This window comes from Thrips palmi, unplaced genomic scaffold (assembly GCF_012932325.1).
Source record: "Thrips palmi isolate BJ-2018 unplaced genomic scaffold, TpBJ-2018v1 HiC_scaffold_12, whole genome shotgun sequence".
NCBI lineage: Eukaryota > Metazoa > Arthropoda > Insecta > Thysanoptera > Thripidae > Thrips > Thrips palmi.
The window spans coordinates 1,019,451-1,036,315 of record NW_023144623.1 but is presented as its reverse complement, the minus strand read 5'-3'; the positions used below and the strand labels follow the sequence as shown (position 1 = coordinate 1,036,315).

Sequence of the window (16,865 nt, the reverse complement as noted above, 5' to 3'; positions counted from 1 at the left end):
GTACGAAGCATCACAGTTTTTGGTGCACACGAACTTTTTGTACAAATTTTGTACGAAAAACTGCACATACATTCCCATTTTAGTGCAAATTCACGTACAAATTTGTGCTAAAATTTCGTGTGCACTGAAAGCAGTGATGTCTCGTTCAAGAATTTTACAAAAACATTTAGTGTGTACCGGTTATACAGTTTCAGTTCCTTGCGACGAACCTGCTGACGTGTTCACGACTTCCCCCTCTTTTCGGCCATGCAGTGCATGCAGGATTAAGTAACAAATGACGAAAGTAAGAACAAGTTAGCTTTATTGAAAAACTAAAAATTAAACGAGTTACTGTTTTAAAAAACGTTTCTCAGACAGACACGTTACAGTTATACTATTTCTTGGAACAATGTTGACAAAATATCAAAGAGAAGATGTAGTTGTCATAATAATTGTTTAAAACTCCAAGGTCAAAGCTACATAAACAACATTAGAATATGACAAATCTAGACACTCATATTGTTTAGAAAGAAACGCTGTCCTTTTTTTAAAATGAAAACATGCCAATGCCCAAACTACCATGATGAAGAGAGAAGCTAAGTTAGCACGAGTCTTTTCATCAGGGAACTCATCTCAAACGCCACTCCACTCTTTGATAACTTCTTCTGCAGCGACTCGAGGGTCTCCGTGGCGAGGTCTACCTTCCCCTGCTTGAACAGCACCTCAGCTTCCCCGCACTGCTCCCGTAAGGCCTTCTCCTCCGCCTCCCGGACGCGCAGCTCCCTTTCAAGACGCTTCTTCGTATTGAGGCGGGCGGCCTTCTTCGCCAGCGCCTCGAGGCGTTCCTCTGGAGTGAGCTCCTCGTTGGCAGCATCACCGGTTAGTGCAGCCAGTTCCATCTTGACAGTGTCCAGCTCAGCGGCAACCGTCTCGGTGAACCGCTCGGCCTCGGCGAGGGCGGCGGCCAGGCGGCACAGGGCGCAGCCTTCCTTGGCTTCCCGGACGTCGGCGGCACTGAGCGCGGAGAACCTCAGGCCGTGCGGGCACACCAGAGGCAGCGCCGGCCCAACGCGGCGCGCCTTGGCCAGCACCTCACTCACGTGCCGCCACGAGGCGGACCCGGACGCCGCCAGGCACGTCAAGTTTCCCAGCATGAAGAAGCCTGTTGAGGATCAAGAGAATCACTGTTCACTGAAAATCTATCGGCGTGACTTAGTGCCGCTGCAGGGGCGTGAATTAAGTGTCACGCCAATAAACGGCATGACAGAAAAGTCTCGCCAAAAATCGGCGTGACTCAAAAATTCACGCCAATTTTTGGTGTGAATTTCTTCTCATGCCGCTTTTTGGCATGACTTTTCTTATAAAACGCGTTGTCATTCACGCCAAATGAGGGCGTGACTCACACGTCACGCCGTTTTTCGGCATGAATTTCGTGTCATGCCAATTTTTGGCGTGACTTTTTGTCACGCCATAATTTGCCCCTGTGTCCGACCAATATGTTTTCAGTGTTATTCCACTTGCGATACAGACCGCAATTTCGGAGCAATACAAATTTCATCGCACTTTTCTGTAATGATCATTGCAACAAGCTAGGGCCCGCCCTTCCGTCGAACCGAGTTGCCAGCTGGGTGATTCCGTACGTAGGGGCCGTTTTAGCCACCTTAGAAGTCACATAATCAATCTTGCTTGTTCGGCCTGAATATTGCCTAGATGGCGTCAATAGGACACCAGGAAGACACTCTGAGCATGGGCGAGCTAAAAATTGATTTTCGTTTTCTCCCCCTATAAAATATGACGAAATATACTGCAAATATGACGGAAATTACGCTAAACGGAAATTACAAATAGATGTTTCTGGCTCACTGCAAATGCCCATCGCCTCAGAAATATGCCATAAGTTTGGCACACTAGTCCGACGTCAAGACACGTCTTTTCACGTGTAGGATGACTTTCTAAACCCAATAGGAGAGGGGCGAGAGGGGCATACGGAAATTACATCAATTGTTACAACCCACCGTTTTCACACACAACTTCCACTCGCACACTCAGCCCCCTTACTTTTTCGCCACCGGAATTCGTTCATAGGGTAAACAGACCGTGCTGATTCCAAATACGGCGGTGGTTTTGAGCAGGGAGCACTCCTAGTAGTTTAGATGATGGTTACTTTGAAACTACACTGTGGAAAAAAGGGACATTTTCTCCGTTAATTTATGGCCAGAACTTTCCGTGATTTCAGACAGGATTTTCCGTGATTTCAGACACAGGATTTTCCGTGATTTCAGATCCAGGCTTTTTCCGTTGTTTGAAACCCAGAGATTTCCGTATAGTTTGCACAGTGCGTTGAAAGGCCATGGCAGTAAAGGGCAGACTTTGTGAGGGAAGTTTCTAAACTTGGCCAAAGAAACAATTACCTACAGAAATGGATGCATTCGTCTTGTGAAAGTTAACAAAAAAAATTTCATCCCACATCCTAAACACACGTTCGAAATGATGGGTTTGAGCTTCAAACATATCAAAGTTCCGTATCGCTATGAGATACGATGATTTTTGGCACTATTGACATAAAAAGGTGAAAAATCAAATATGTGGAAATGGAAAACTGACGACGGGAATGGATTCGTCTCGACGAAATGAAAAGAAACATACCAATATGTCATAGGTTTAGACTCGAAATGGCCGATCTACAGAATCCAATAGGTCGATTTTGACACCCCTTTTTCAAAGGCGTTGCAAATACGTGCTAAAATTGACCTATTGGATTCTGTAGATCGGCCATTTCGAGTCTAAACCTATGACATATTGGTATGTTTCTTTTCATTTCGTTGAGACGAATCCATTCCCGTCGTCAGTTTTCCATTTCCACATATTTGATTTTTCACCTTTTTATGTCAATAGTGCCAAAAATTATCGTATCTCATAGCGATACGGAACTTTGATATGTTTGAAGCTCAAACCCATCATTTCGAACGTGTGTTTAGGATGTGGGATGAAATTTTTTTTGTTAACTTTCACAAGACGAATGCATCCATTTCTGTAGGTAATTGTTTCTTTGGCCAAGTTTAGAAACTTCCCTCACAAAGTCTGCCCTTTACTGCCATGGCCTTTCAACGCACTGTGCAAACTATACGGAAATCTCTGGGTTTCAAACAACGGAAAAAGCCTGGATCTGAAATAACGGAAAATCCTGGGTCTCAAATCACGGAAAGTTCTGGCCATAAATTAACGGAGAAAATGTCCCTTTTTTTCCACAGTGATACTGAGACAAAAGTCGGAGTACGGTGGACATTTTTTACGCGTTCTGAAAGGACACTTCCAATCAAAATACGATCTTAAAATTCAAGCAAGATAGTCACTATACGTTAGAGATTTGATGGGTGTGTGTGGAATTCGAAGATTACAATGGAACAAATGGTCACAGAGCCGCAAAGTTGGTGAAAGGTGCGAATGGACATGACGGAACTTACAAAATCGACCCTTTTGGCCCCCCTCCGGCGTCACATGTTAGCTTTGTAAGTCCATATACAAAGGGAACAAGCTAGTCTGGTGCCAAACAAGATTTTTAAGTGCATAAATGGACTGCACTCGAATAAGTTTGCCCTGGGGAGGGTGTGGACACGAAAATGCCCTCTACGCGCGGAATCACCCAGCTCCGCTTCGCTGCGCCGGCAACTCGGTTCGACAGGGGGCCGGCCCAGCTTGGCCTGCCGGCGGCCTTTCCTCGGACCTTCGGCCCTCGCATCAGACCCAACTTGGCCAGTCGAAGGCCCGGGCCTTCGGCCCGCTCGCATCACACACACCGTGAGCGGGTAAAGCAAAGTTATCGATGTACCATCGTGACTTAGGCCCGCCCTTTTATTCACAATATGCAAAAGTCCTTACTCTTTTTACTCCAACTGTCCTTAGAATATGCCCATTTCATTTGTCTCTTCGCCCTCATTCCGAAAATACCCATAATTGCCATGCTACTGCAACTCCTTGCAATTGAGGCCCAGCAGGAGCGCAAAACGAGTCCGTCGCACTTTTTCCCATAACTCATGAAGGTGGGCTCCTGGACCCCCCTTCCGACCCCTCGTTGAAGAGGTCTCGCCAAGACCTATCGAAAACTTAAGTCAAAATTTTAAGTCGGTCGACCCCCTTTTTTCAAGATCCTGATGTGACTAATAGACGAAGTCGGGATCCTAGACCCCCTTTCCGACCCCTCGTTGAAAAGGTCTTGCTGAGACCAATCGAAATCTGCAATAATTTTTTTTAGTCGGTCGACCCCCTTTTTTGAAGATCCTGATCTGGCCAACTTGTAAAAGCGGCCGATGGGATCGGGACCAAGTCCATTCATCTAGTCTCGTCGCTCCGATTCGAAAAATACCCCTATGTGCCCTGCTAGCACCAATAATGACGGAAATCCCCCTCCCGCTCATGTAAACCATGATGCACCTGCAGCAGCCCTTGTGCGACCCGGACGGGATTTGCACAACCGGATTATTTGTTGGGACGGTACTCCTGAAGTACCCTCCAAATCTGGTTACTCTAGCTCAACTCCTTCCTTGTACGCAGACGCCAACAACAACAACAACAACACACAGACACAAAGGCAAATGCATATGCCCTCCCCCTATTTTTGGCTGAGCGATAGCGAAGCCTGTTACTCCAGTGCGGTTGAAAAGTTTTGTCTGTCTGTTTGTCTGTCTGTTTGTCTGTCTGGGCGTCTGCGTGTGTGTGTGCACTACTCCTCCTGAAGGGCTCGGCCGATCTGGCTGAGATTTTGCAGGCTTATTAGGTATGTCCTTGGCTCGGCACACGCGAAATTTCACTATCCTAGCTCACGTGGTTCAGTTTTTATAGCCAAAAAACACCTGAAAAACGGCGAAAAATCGAGGTTTCTGCAGGCAGATCACAGACAAGTTAAAAAGTTACAAGGGTTTAGATCGTGTTATCTGTAGATGAAGCAACTCCATCTAGAATAAAGGGGGTTCTGGGGGGCGGAGCCTTCGAGCATGCAACAAGTAAGAAGTAACGGACGATGGACAAGCCAATGCCTGCCGAAGGCAGCCTAATCGCCGTAGGCCAAAAGGTAGGTACGCCAGGCGTGAATTGGCGGAGGAACAGGCTGCGAGACATCGCGAAGCCTGTTACGACAAGACGCGGTCTGGCGTAAACCTACCTTGTTATAATAGAAGGGCGGGCCAAAAAGGTGTGATGAGCTACAGTATCGCATAATTTTGCAATGATCATTGCAAAAAACTGTAATGATTGCATATTTTGTGTTGTCATCATCGCAGTTTTTTGCAATAATTCCGATTTTTATTGCAGAAAGTTGCGATGATCATTGCAGAATTTTGTTCGGTACAGAAGTCGTTGCATCTCAAGAGCAATGATTCGTGGGAATCGCTTTTTGGATATCATCGCACGTTTTTCTGTTGAAAGTATCGCAACTTAACAGTGATACAACTCAGTACATTGCTTGGAATCTTGGAATCTGTACACTGAGAATCCCTTGAATATAGAATGGCGTCGATTGGTGCAATGTTATGGCATTGCGCATGATGTGCAATGCCTTCCCATTCCCGTGCATTAGCAGAGGGCATTTTCGGGACGCATTTCACGTATGGTGCAATATGTCTATGACATTGTAAGTATGGAGCGATATCTAAGAGCATTGCACCATTCGTGCTATGTTAGCGTTTGGGATCACAGTACATTTCTATAGGGATGTCGCAAGGACTACACTCAGAATCCAACTGCTATGAATACACAGCAAATCCAAGTGTGGGACACGGATTTGTCCCAGGCTTAGAAACGTGGGGCACGGTTTGTCTCTCGCTTGCAAGTGTGGGACACGGCTTTGTCCCACGCTTGCAAATGTCGGGATGCATTGCACGCATTGTGCAGTATGGCTATGGCATTGCACGTATGGTGCGATATCTCCGAGGGGGACACAGTTTCCCACATTCATTGTACAAAATTTGACCACATTCCACATTCAGGTGGCAAAAACGCCTATAAGTAGGCAACATGTGTGGCAAAAATGCCAGAAATCTTGCACATTCTTTCACATTCACACAGTCACTGTACACAAGATTTTACAGTGGGCTACCACTCGGATATCTCAGCCAGTGCATTGCACCATACGTAGCGTTTGGAATCTCAGTGTAGGAGTTCATGACTCCCACACGACGCAGCACACTCAATCTCGGACGGTGATTTACTGTACAAAAAATGTCCTGTCAATGCCGTTAATTAATTACCAATGTTTGCTGTTATGCAATTCGCCGCATTTGCTGTGAACTACAGATAGTTCACGGCGTTCACTGTGATCTGGCCCTGGCCACAGTAAACGCTGTGAATTGGAGCCTAATTTGCAGTACTTCGGTGCTCAGCGTCGTCAAACTCACAGTGTTTACTGTGGACCAGATCACAGTGAACACCGCGAACAAGATCACAGCGAATCCCGTGAGCAGATCACAATAAACGCTGTGAATTGGCCTACAGTGAAAACTGGTAATAAATTAACGGCATTGACAGGACATTTTTTTTTACCGTGTACGCATACGCACTTGATTATCTTTTGGACGGTACATTTGTGTATCGCCAACAAAGGGCCGTACAGAAAATTTTACCTCTAACGTTACAAATCTAAAAGCGATACTTGAGTATCTTTGTGGTGATAAAATTAGGTGTCGCCGGCTTTGCCGAAAAATCCTGTCTTCAAAACGGCAATACTCAAAAGTGTCGCCAAAATCTGACAATAAACAATGAAGTTGTCCCCGGAGTTTGTTCACAGTGTATTGTCAAATCTCGGCGATACTCCGAAGTATCGCCGAATTTGGCGGTACATTTGTTTACCGCCTTTTTTAAGGCAATATTTTCTATGCGGCTCTTTCCTGGCGATACTCAATTGTATCGCCAGAAAAGGCACTAAAGGTATTACCCTTGGATTTTGGAGTGTGAAAGAGGGGCACTAAAGGTATTAATTACCCTTGGATTTTGGAGTGTGAAAGCGGAAGACTAAAAATTTTGATTGCCTTACCAGTTCTGGCTCTGCTTAACGCGACGCACGCTCTGTTCTCTTTCTCCAAAAAGCCGATACAACCCGACGAATTACTTCTCACTAAAGACAAGATGATGATCTCGTTTTCTTCGCCTTGGAAGTTGTCTACACATGTAGCTCGGATGGTCTTAGCATCACCTCCAATGTGGCGCAACTGCAATTTAAAAAAAAGTTAAATACAAAGAATTTTAAACCTAAGTGCCAGATGAGATCACTGGTAAATCTGAAGCGTAACTCTATGCTTGAGTCAAGCATAAAGTTACGCTTGAAGACGTTACGCTTGAAATCAAGCAAAGACTAGAAATTCACCCATGCATTTAGATAGGGGGAATCTTGGCGGATAGGCCTGTTACGCTTGATTTCAAGCGTAAACTGATTACGATTGAAAACAGTGGGTAATACTACGCTTTAGTTTAAGGGGGGACCCTGGTGAAACTTTCAAGTAGGCTTTGAAATAATCCCAGAAAGTTGAAACTTTGCTTAATTATTAGGTTCATTATGGTGAGTTCCCAAAACAAAATTCAATCAAAAATGTTGAACGGTCTCTGAGAAAAGTGGCTTTTTAGTGTTTTTTAGAGCGTTGGGGAAAAATCTTCCTGCGTCTTTCATTGGAACGGAAAGTCTTGAAAAATTTTTTGGGTTATCCTAAAGATGTATAGAAGAGATTTTAGTGACGGAATTTTCAATTTCAACTTCTGTCCTAAGATATGAATTTTCAAGTTTTAACATTAAAAAAAAGTGAATATTTTGCTTTGTTTTCAAACTTTTAGGTGTTTGTAAAAAAAGTAGGGCTGATATCAAGATTCCGTCACTAAAATTTGTCGACAAGTCATCAATGAATAGAGTCCATGCAAGACGACTCATGTAGGTGTCAACCAGGAACGCAGGAAGTCTTTCTACGACCATATTTTTTGTCAACTGAGCAAAGCTGTGAAGTTGAGCGTATAAGCCAACAACAACTGATCTCAATGTTATTTCTTTCCAAATGATGAAGGAACTACCCACATAGTTTAAAGGTGTTCAACCTGTTGAATCTGAAGTCTTCTATGCACATTTTTATCTATGAACCTCGAAAATACTACTTTTGGCAGTTTTGGCCATTTTTTCACCAGGGTCCCCCCTTAACCAGTGATTTAGACTATAAATTCCACTAAACCTGAATTTTTGTCATCTCTGAAGTACTTTTTGATTTCTATATGATCTACTGACAGTTTTATGCTAGAAACGATCAAAATTGGGCATTTTTAAAGAGAAAATTGTACATTTTACGTCTGCCCAAAACATCTAGGAAAGAGAAAAATAGTCCATATGTGACTGAGAGTGTACTAAAAAACCAATTTGATTACCCACTCCGGATACTTTAAGGGCTTAGGCAGACCTCTAAATCAACATTACTGATAAAACAGAAGCGTGAGGTAACTTTATGCTTCACTTCAAGATGTTACGCTTGAAATAAAGCATACACTGAAAATTCCCTCAAGTTTAGTTAAGAGGAGTCTTGGCGAAAGAAACTGTTACTCTAGATTTCAAGAATAAAATGGTAATGCCTAAAACAAAGGGTAACACTACAATTTGGTTTTATTAGTGATATTAGACTTGCAGCACAAAGTCAAAAGTATTTCGAATTCTAATGTCCACTTTACTGTGTTTGACTCAAGATAAATATCGGTAAAGCAAGGGCAAGGTGAAGCAGGATAAAGAATTTTAAGATTTTCATTAAAGTCCCTTACTGCCGTGAGTTGCGCTTAAAGGGGGCTTTATTTGATGACACCGTTCCAGAGAGTAACGCTTATACGCTGAAAACGGTCGAAAGAAACAACAGTTGAAAATGGTCTGCGCTTGAAAACATACGCACGTGTTTTAGCACCAGGCCGAGCTGTTTTCTATACGTTGTCAAAATGGTGATCTTGTCTGCATCGTACCCTTGCTGGAGCAAGTAAGCTCCCAGTTCTGCAGCCATCTCTGCCTCTTGAGCGTGGCAGTAACCAGTACCTTCCTACAAAATCAGAAACAAAACAAGTAAGGCCAGGAATAGCAGTCACCAAGAAAGAGAAAGAAATTTAGGGTCGTGCTGCAAATTGAACCGGTTGGGAACTACAGCGTACTTAAAATGTTCCTTATCACCCCCTCAACATGATTTTTATATGTTTCGAGGATTGGTCTAAACAGTATTAACAGTCTAAACAGTAACGAGTATAAACATCCTCAATCAGGCGATTTACTGTTCGAGTTTATCATTTTAATCAATTTGGTACAAATTTTCACCCACACCTCACCTTAATCCTCGCCGAAATTTGGTCAGAGTTCTAACTCTTCAATTTTCAGTGCTCTTACGCTCATACATGTTCCACACAAAGAGAAAACGCGTCGGCCAGCCCTCGATCTCACTGCTTTATTTAAAGATCGCACTGAAAATCCAAGTGTGGGAGGCATGCACTAGATAACGTGGGACAAACTGTCCCACGCTTGTAAGCGTGGGACAAAATGTCCCACGTTTGTAAGCGTGGGACAAACCGTGTCCCACGTTTGTAAGCGTGGGACAAACCGTGTCCCACGTTTGTAACCGTGGGACAAACCGTGTCCCACGCTTGGAAGCGTGGGACACTTTGTCCCACGTTATCTAGTGCATGCCTGTCCCACACTTGGATTTTCAGTGCGTAAAGAAGGAAACAAGAAAACACGTACCCGCGTTTCCGGCTCTGCCTTGTTGATGAAGAACACCGGAGTCTTGAGATCAACTCCTTTAACGGGTGGCCTCCCTGCCGTCGAGGGGTGGTTGGTGAGGCTTGGGTAGATGTTCGCCACCAGCTTCTTAATGGAGGGTCGCATCCGCCGCTGCTCGTTCAACATGGGGCACTCCAGCCCGTTGTTGATGAGCCGCTCGAAGAGCGAGAGGTCCAAGTTGTGGCTGCCTGCCAGGGCGTGATGGCTGCAGCTCGGCTGGAGCTGCTTGTGATCTCCTTTGCGAGGAAATAAACAGAAACCGTCAACTGCCAGGTTTTATAAAACCAATAGGGCCTATTTTCAAAAAATATTAAGGATGATTTGTTTAGTATTAATTTTCTCTCCAATGACGGAGCGTATTTGACTATGATTCAATACTTGCAGCTCGGGCCATAAGCTGCATTATTTTTCTGAAACATTCACATTGAGATGGGTACCGGTTAAACCTGCATTGATTTCAGATTTTTGGAATCAGTACAAAAATTTACAGTTAAGCTAAAGTGCGATGAAATTTGTACACACTGAATGTCATGGGTATGCAATTTTAAGCACAAAAGTCCCATGACATTTAGTGTGTATTGCGCTGGAAGTGCGGTCTGTATCGCAAGCATGGAATAACGGGAGTTCTTCACTAACCCGAATCATCACTTGCCCGAATTGTCACTAACCCGAATCTTCACTAGGCCGAATTATCACTAGCCCGAACATCCCATAAGACAGTTTCACTAACCCGAATTGTCACTAACCCGAGTTATCACTAGCCCGAATTTCCTGAAGTAGTTCCGTCCTTTTGCAATATTCTGGTTGTGTCTCACTAGCCCGAATTATCACTAGGCCGAATTGTCACTAACCCGAAAGCCACGCCTGTGAAATAAATGTTTCACTAACCCGAATCTTCACTAACCCGAATTGTCACTAGCCCGAAACTCGCCACCGGGGTGGGGGACGTATCGGCTTCTGCTGGGTTAGATCTGCCGCGAATAGGGCTGGTCTGTCGCGGTTGGAGTAAGATCTGGCTCGGTTAGAGCAAGATCTGTCGCGGTTAGAGTAAGATCTGTCACGGTTAGAGAAAGATCTGTCGCGGTTAGAGTAAGATCTGTCGCGGTTAGAGTAAGATCTGTCACGGTTAGAGTAAGGTCTGTCACGGTTAGAGTAAGATCTGTCTTAGTTAGAGTACGATCTGTCGCGAGCCCGTTAGGTTAGGTTAGGTTGGACAATTTTGTTTCAGACACTCTTGGAGACAATAGCTGCGGCCGCCCTCTCCACCACATTTCGGGTTAGTGACAATTCGGGTTAGTGAGACAGGGAACGAAAAGGTCCACTTTCGGGCTAGTGACAATTCGGGTTAGTGAAAATTCGGGACAGTGAAACAATCCCCCTGCACGCATGTTTTCGGGCTAGTGATAATTCGGGTTAGTGACAATTCGGGTCAGTGAAACAAATTTCGTTTTTGACAAAATGATCGTGTTTTCGGGTTAGTGATAATTCGGCCTAGTGAAAATTCGGGTTAGTGACAATTCGGGCAAGTGATATAGACTCGGAATGAGTAACAGTGCTGTTGCCAAACTTCCACTTAAAGTTGTTTTTCGCCTTAGTGCTAATAACATAAAAAAATCATAACTTGGCCATTTTTTGACCGATTTTCAAAAATGAAATGGGGATTTATTTGTTTTTGAACGCTTATTACGAAACATATTATGCCGAACCATCTGTATGGTTTTCCTTATTTTCAGGAGCAAATAATGACTAAATTTCGGCTAAAATTATAATAACTTACTTTCGGCTAAAATTAGCAAGAATTTAAGATTGTGGGCCGTCGCAGAGCCAGTACAAGGCCGCCCTTTGAGCGTGGCGGGATGCTCGGGTGATTCCGTGCGTAGGGGCCGTTTTAGCCACCTAAGAAAGTCAAGTAATCAATCTTGCTTGTTCGGCCGGAATTTGGCCTAGATGGCATCAATTGAACCCCAGGAAGACACTATGAGCGTGGGCGAGCTAAAATTTGACTTTCGTTTTCTCCCCCTACACAAGGGGTACGCGCCGTTTTGTTTGGGCGCGTAGTAGGCGAGCGATGCGTCTTGTAGAAGATGGTGAAGAATATATGCAAAGTAAGGCCAATACAGGGTCAATGTGAAACTCAATTTTAAAAGTTTGGTCACAAATTGGCAAATTTTGGGGAAAGTAAAGGTCTGGGATGAAATTGGAAGTCATTTTCGTGATCAGCACACCATAAACTTCAGGAATCTATGTAAAACTCGATGTAAAAATTTTAGTCGGAAATTGGTAAATATTCGGAAAAGTAAAGGTCTGAGATGAAATTGGAAGTCATTTTCGTGATCAGCACACCAAAAACTGCAGGAAACTATGTAAAACTCGATGTAAAAATTTTGGTCCAAAATTGGTAAATATTTGGAAAAGTAAAGGTCTGGGATGAAATTGGAAGTCATTTTTGTGATCAGCACACCAAATACTGCAGGAAGCAATGAAACACCGAGGAAATTTTGGTCCTAAATCATGTAATTCTAGTTGAAAGTATGGGTCTTCAGTTGTGAGGTTTCTTTAAGAGCGTTTCCTGTTCATGGTGTCATGCCATGAACCCTGACCCTGTTACTCAGTCGAGTAACATTTAACAGCCAGCATTGAATTGCTTAATACGATTCACAAATACTTCAATTACCATTCGATATCTCCTTGTTACTGAACTTATGAATACGCAATAATATAAGTAATACCTAAAAAGCCTTTCTCCCTTTTAGTTTTAACTAGTAGATTAAACTATATTGATTTATCTGCATTAATTAAAAAGAGACATATTTGCGGGCAGGCTGATTTCAACTACTTTACGGAGAAGACCTTCTGTCAGATCCAATGAATCGTTTCATAGAATCCAATGTCGAGGCCACTTATTGCTAAACGCAAGTTTATCTTATTCATAATGATAGTCATGGTGTGTTATTTAATCTTTGAAACAGTTTAGCAAAAGTATTTACCTAACATTCTGAGTAAATTAAAAAAAAAAGCCAACTCAAACCATGACCAACACAAATTACCAGTTGTCGCAGACAATGTATGATTAAGTTAAAAGAATCGTCTCATGAAATCGTATGACCAAGTCAGTGAATCGTCTCATTGAATCTGATGTCAATGTCAAACCTTGAATGCGCTACACTCACTCATCATATGGTTTTCTTTAAGGTTAGTCCTATAGTAAACTCACAGCATTGCAATGAAGCCTTTTCCCAGAATCAGTGCCCAGAGTCAGCAAAGACTATTTACTTTGGCAAGATTAGCATCTGGTTTGTACTCATAGAATGTATTAATATATTTTCTAACTGTTATTGAGCAAAGCAAACAACTAAAAAATATAGTGTCTGAGAATATAAATGGAAATACACTCACAAAGGTTAAAAAGACCAAATCATTCTTGCAATTATCAAACACACTCCACTGACTAAAACATTTCCCCTGTAGCGGGGGAGGGGAGAGGGCGGACGGACGGACGAAACGCGTAATAATTGTCACTTTCATTTTCCGTATTTCACTGAGTTGACACTCCGGAGGGGTTTCTATCATTCTAAAATATCGAAAAACTATGACCGTACTCACTTCTAAGCCCTTCTGCTCTTTAGTTTGTTTTATTTGCCAATGTTTTGCCAGGTCCCGTATTTGAGAGTCGCGGCCGCAAGTATGAAAAATTGCTACGAGCTGCCAACCACTGCCAACCTAACCACGCTAAGAACCTAATTCAAAAAGATGTTTTGAATAACAATAGTAATCGTGAATATAAGATAAACTCCCCCTGGGGGAGATTAAGGAGCCTTCCGGTGCGAAATTTTGAAACTATTTGTGCGGTAGTTACTTAGAAACGTGAGTGAGTTACAGACAGACAGACGCACGACCAGTCACTTTTTGGTACCCCCAAACACGGCAAGGGCTCGCTATCGCTCGCCAAAAATATGACGAAATTAACTGAAAATATGACGGAAATTACGCTTGACGGAAATTACAAACAGGTGTTTCTGGCTCACTGCAACTGCATATCGCCACAGAAATATGCCATAAGTTTGGCACACTAGTTCGACGTCAAGACACATCTTTTCAAGTGTAGGATGTCTTTCAAAACCCAATAGACGAGGAGCGAGAGGGGCATACGGAAATTACACCAATTGTTACAACCCACCGATTTCACACACAACTTCCACTCGCACACTCACCCCCTCACTTTTTCGCCACCGAAATTCGTTCATATGGTAAACAGACCGTGCTGATTCTGAATACGGCGGTGGTTTTGAGCAGGAAGCACTCCTAGTAGTTTTTTTGGTGCTTACTTTGAAACCGCTAAGGTAAAAGTCGGAGTACGGTGGACATTTAGTACGCGTTCTGAAAGTACAGTTCCAATCAATATACGATCTTCAAATTCAAGCAAGATAGTCACTCTTAGTTAAAGATTTGATGGGTGTGTGTGGAATTCGAAGATTTGAATGGAACGCAGGGTTATAGAGCCGCAAAGTTGGTGTAAGGTGCGAATGGACATGACGGAACTTACAAAATCGACCCTTTTGGCCCCTCTCCCGCGTCACATATTAGCTTTGAAAGTCCGTATACAAAGGGAACAAGCTATTCTAGTGCCAAACAAGATTCTTAAGTGTATAAATGGACTGCACTCGAATAAGTTCGCTCTGGGGAGGGTGTGGACACGAAAACGCCCTCTACGCACGGAATCACCCTGCTACCACCAGTAGGCAAGCCACATCGACAGAATTGGGGTGCCAGGTGCCATTTGCCTACCCCCCGTGAGCATCAAATTCTTGATTCGTCTGAAAATCTATTAATGGTGATGTTTCTTGGGGCTTCCGGGCACTCGCCAGGCGTAAACAAAATTGTTTCAGCGTCGGACGTGCGCTAGAGATTGTCCCCTAAGTAAGAGGCAGGCAGAAGAAGACATCACATACCAATCTGGATAAGGTGCTGGACGTTTTTAGGGATGGAGGCCAAAACAAATGCCTCCAAAGCCTCAGCCGCTTCCTCTACAATGACTGAAATCAAAAGAAGATTCGAAAGTGACAGTGTTTGGCTGCAAAGGCACAAATTCTTTTAAGGTAGAGGTAGTAAAGCAGTGAAGCTATCAGATCTTCGTTGTAACTGTCACCTGCAGACCTGCACAGTCGCTTAGTCCCATCACCTGCCCACCTTAAAAATGCAACTTCTGCAATAACGTGTTTAAAAGTGCCGTAAAGATGGCTTGCAGTCGGCGTGATGACACTGAAACTGCGCACCTCTTCAGTGTCTCCTCGTTTTGCCTCCAGGCAAACTTGACAAACTCCTAATGCCCTGAAGTTCGAATAAATTTTCAAAATTGACCGACCGAATTGAATGGAATATTCTCTCTCTCTCTCTCTCTCTCTCTCTCTCTCTCTCTCTCTCTCTCTCTCTCTTTTATATATATATATATATATATATATATATATATAATATATATATATATATATATATATACTCGCGCTGCTCGCTGGGGGCTCCGCCCCCAGACCCCCGCATGTGTGGGGCGCGTGCCGAAGTATTTTCAGTACGTCCAAGGTGACCAAAGGCAAATTTTCCAAGGAAGTAAATGTACTGCTTCTTTGAAAGGTCTATTTAACAACTTTTGACCATATAATTAAGCTACTTTTACTGCCCAAATAGATAGCTTTTATTGCATTGGCTACTGTGGCAGTCAATGGGTGCACACAAGGTCCGGAAAATATTGAAGACTGCTTTGTCAAGGATAGAGGTGAATGGAAAAAACCGAAAGTCTCTACGACCACCCCTTGACCCCAAACATTTCTATAAGTGAGTCAGTCAGTCAGTGTCAGTCGGATTGCCGGTGACGGGACCCGATTGCGGCACAGTTTCGGAAATGTCTCGACCAGACCTGCCGATAGAGCGAATAAAAATTTTCAGTCGGTCGGTCCCCTTTTTTAAAGATTGAGTGGATTTTGTTAATTGAAGGCCTTTTTAATCGTTTTGAGAATGTTGCCGGTGACGGGGACCCGATTGTGGCATAGTTTCGGAAATGTCTCGACCAGGCCTACCGATGGGGCGAATAAAAATTTTTAGTCGGTCGGTCCCCTTTTTTTGAAGATTGAGTGGATTTTGTTGAATTTAGGCCTATTTTATCGTTTTCAGGATGTTGCCGGTGACGGGGACCCGATTGCGGCACACTTTCGGAAATGTTTCGACCAGACCTACCAATAGGGCGAATAAAAATTTTCAGTCGGTCGGTCCCATTTTTTGAAGATTGAGTGGATTTTGTTGAATTTAGGTCTATTTTATCGTTTTCAGGATGTTGCCGGTGACGGGGACCCGATTGCGGCACACTTTCGGAAATGTTTCGACCAGACCTACCAATAGGGCGAATAAAAATTTTCAGTCGGTCGGTCCCCTTTTATGAAGATTGAGTGGATTTTGTTGAATTTAGGTCTATTTTATCGTTTTCAGGATGTTGCCGGTGACGGGGACCCGATTGCGGCACAGTTTCAGAAATGTCTCGACAAGACCTACCGATGGGGCGAATAAAAATTTTTAGTCGGTCGGTCCCCTTTTTTGAAGGAGTGGATTTTGTTGAATTTAGGCCTATTTTATCGTTTTCAGGATGTTGCCGGTGACGGGGACCCGATTGCGGCACACTTTCGGAAATGTTTCGACCAGACCTACCAATAGGGCGAATAAAAATTTTCAGTCGGTCGGTCCCATTTTTTGAAGATTGAGTGGATTTTGTTGAATTTAGGTCTATTTTATCGTTTTCAGGATGTTGCCGGTGACGGGGACCCGATTGCGGCACACTTTCGGAAATGTTTCGACCAGACCTACCAATAGGGCGAATAAAAATTTTCAGTCGGTCGGTCCCCTTTTATGAAGATTGAGTGGATTTTGTTGAATTTAGGCCTATTTTATCGTTTTCAGGATGTTGCCGGTGACGGGGACCCGATTGCGGCACACTTTCGGAAATGTTTCGACCAGACCTACCAATAGGGCGAATAAAAATTTTCAGTCGGTCGGTCCCATTTTTTGAAGATTGAGTGGATTTTGTTGAATTTAGGTCTATTTTATCGTTTTCAGGATGTTGCCGGTGACGGGGACC

General features: G+C 43.6%; 1 protein-coding gene across 3 annotated transcripts in view; it reads right to left on the bottom strand.

Moving 5' to 3' along the window:
* Positions 1-284: 284 nt before the first annotated feature.
* The window catches only part of LOC117640554 (NFX1-type zinc finger-containing protein 1-like), a 43,453-nt gene continuing 26,872 nt past the window's right edge, over positions 285-16,865 (bottom strand). For 2 of the 3 annotated variants that reach the window (XM_034377089.1, XM_034377091.1), the window contains 5 exons: positions 14,698-14,781; positions 9,710-9,984; positions 8,880-9,020; positions 7,004-7,178; positions 285-1,141 (listed from right to left, as the gene is read on the bottom strand). In XM_034377089.1, the coding sequence (XP_034232980.1) occupies positions 576-1,141; positions 7,004-7,178; positions 8,880-9,020; positions 9,710-9,984; positions 14,698-14,781 (1,241 nt within the window). In that variant the 3' untranslated portion in view covers positions 285-575. The remainder of the gene's footprint in view (positions 1,142-7,003; positions 7,179-8,879; positions 9,021-9,709; positions 9,985-14,697; positions 14,782-16,865) is intronic. The other variant, XM_034377090.1, reaches the window with a different exon arrangement.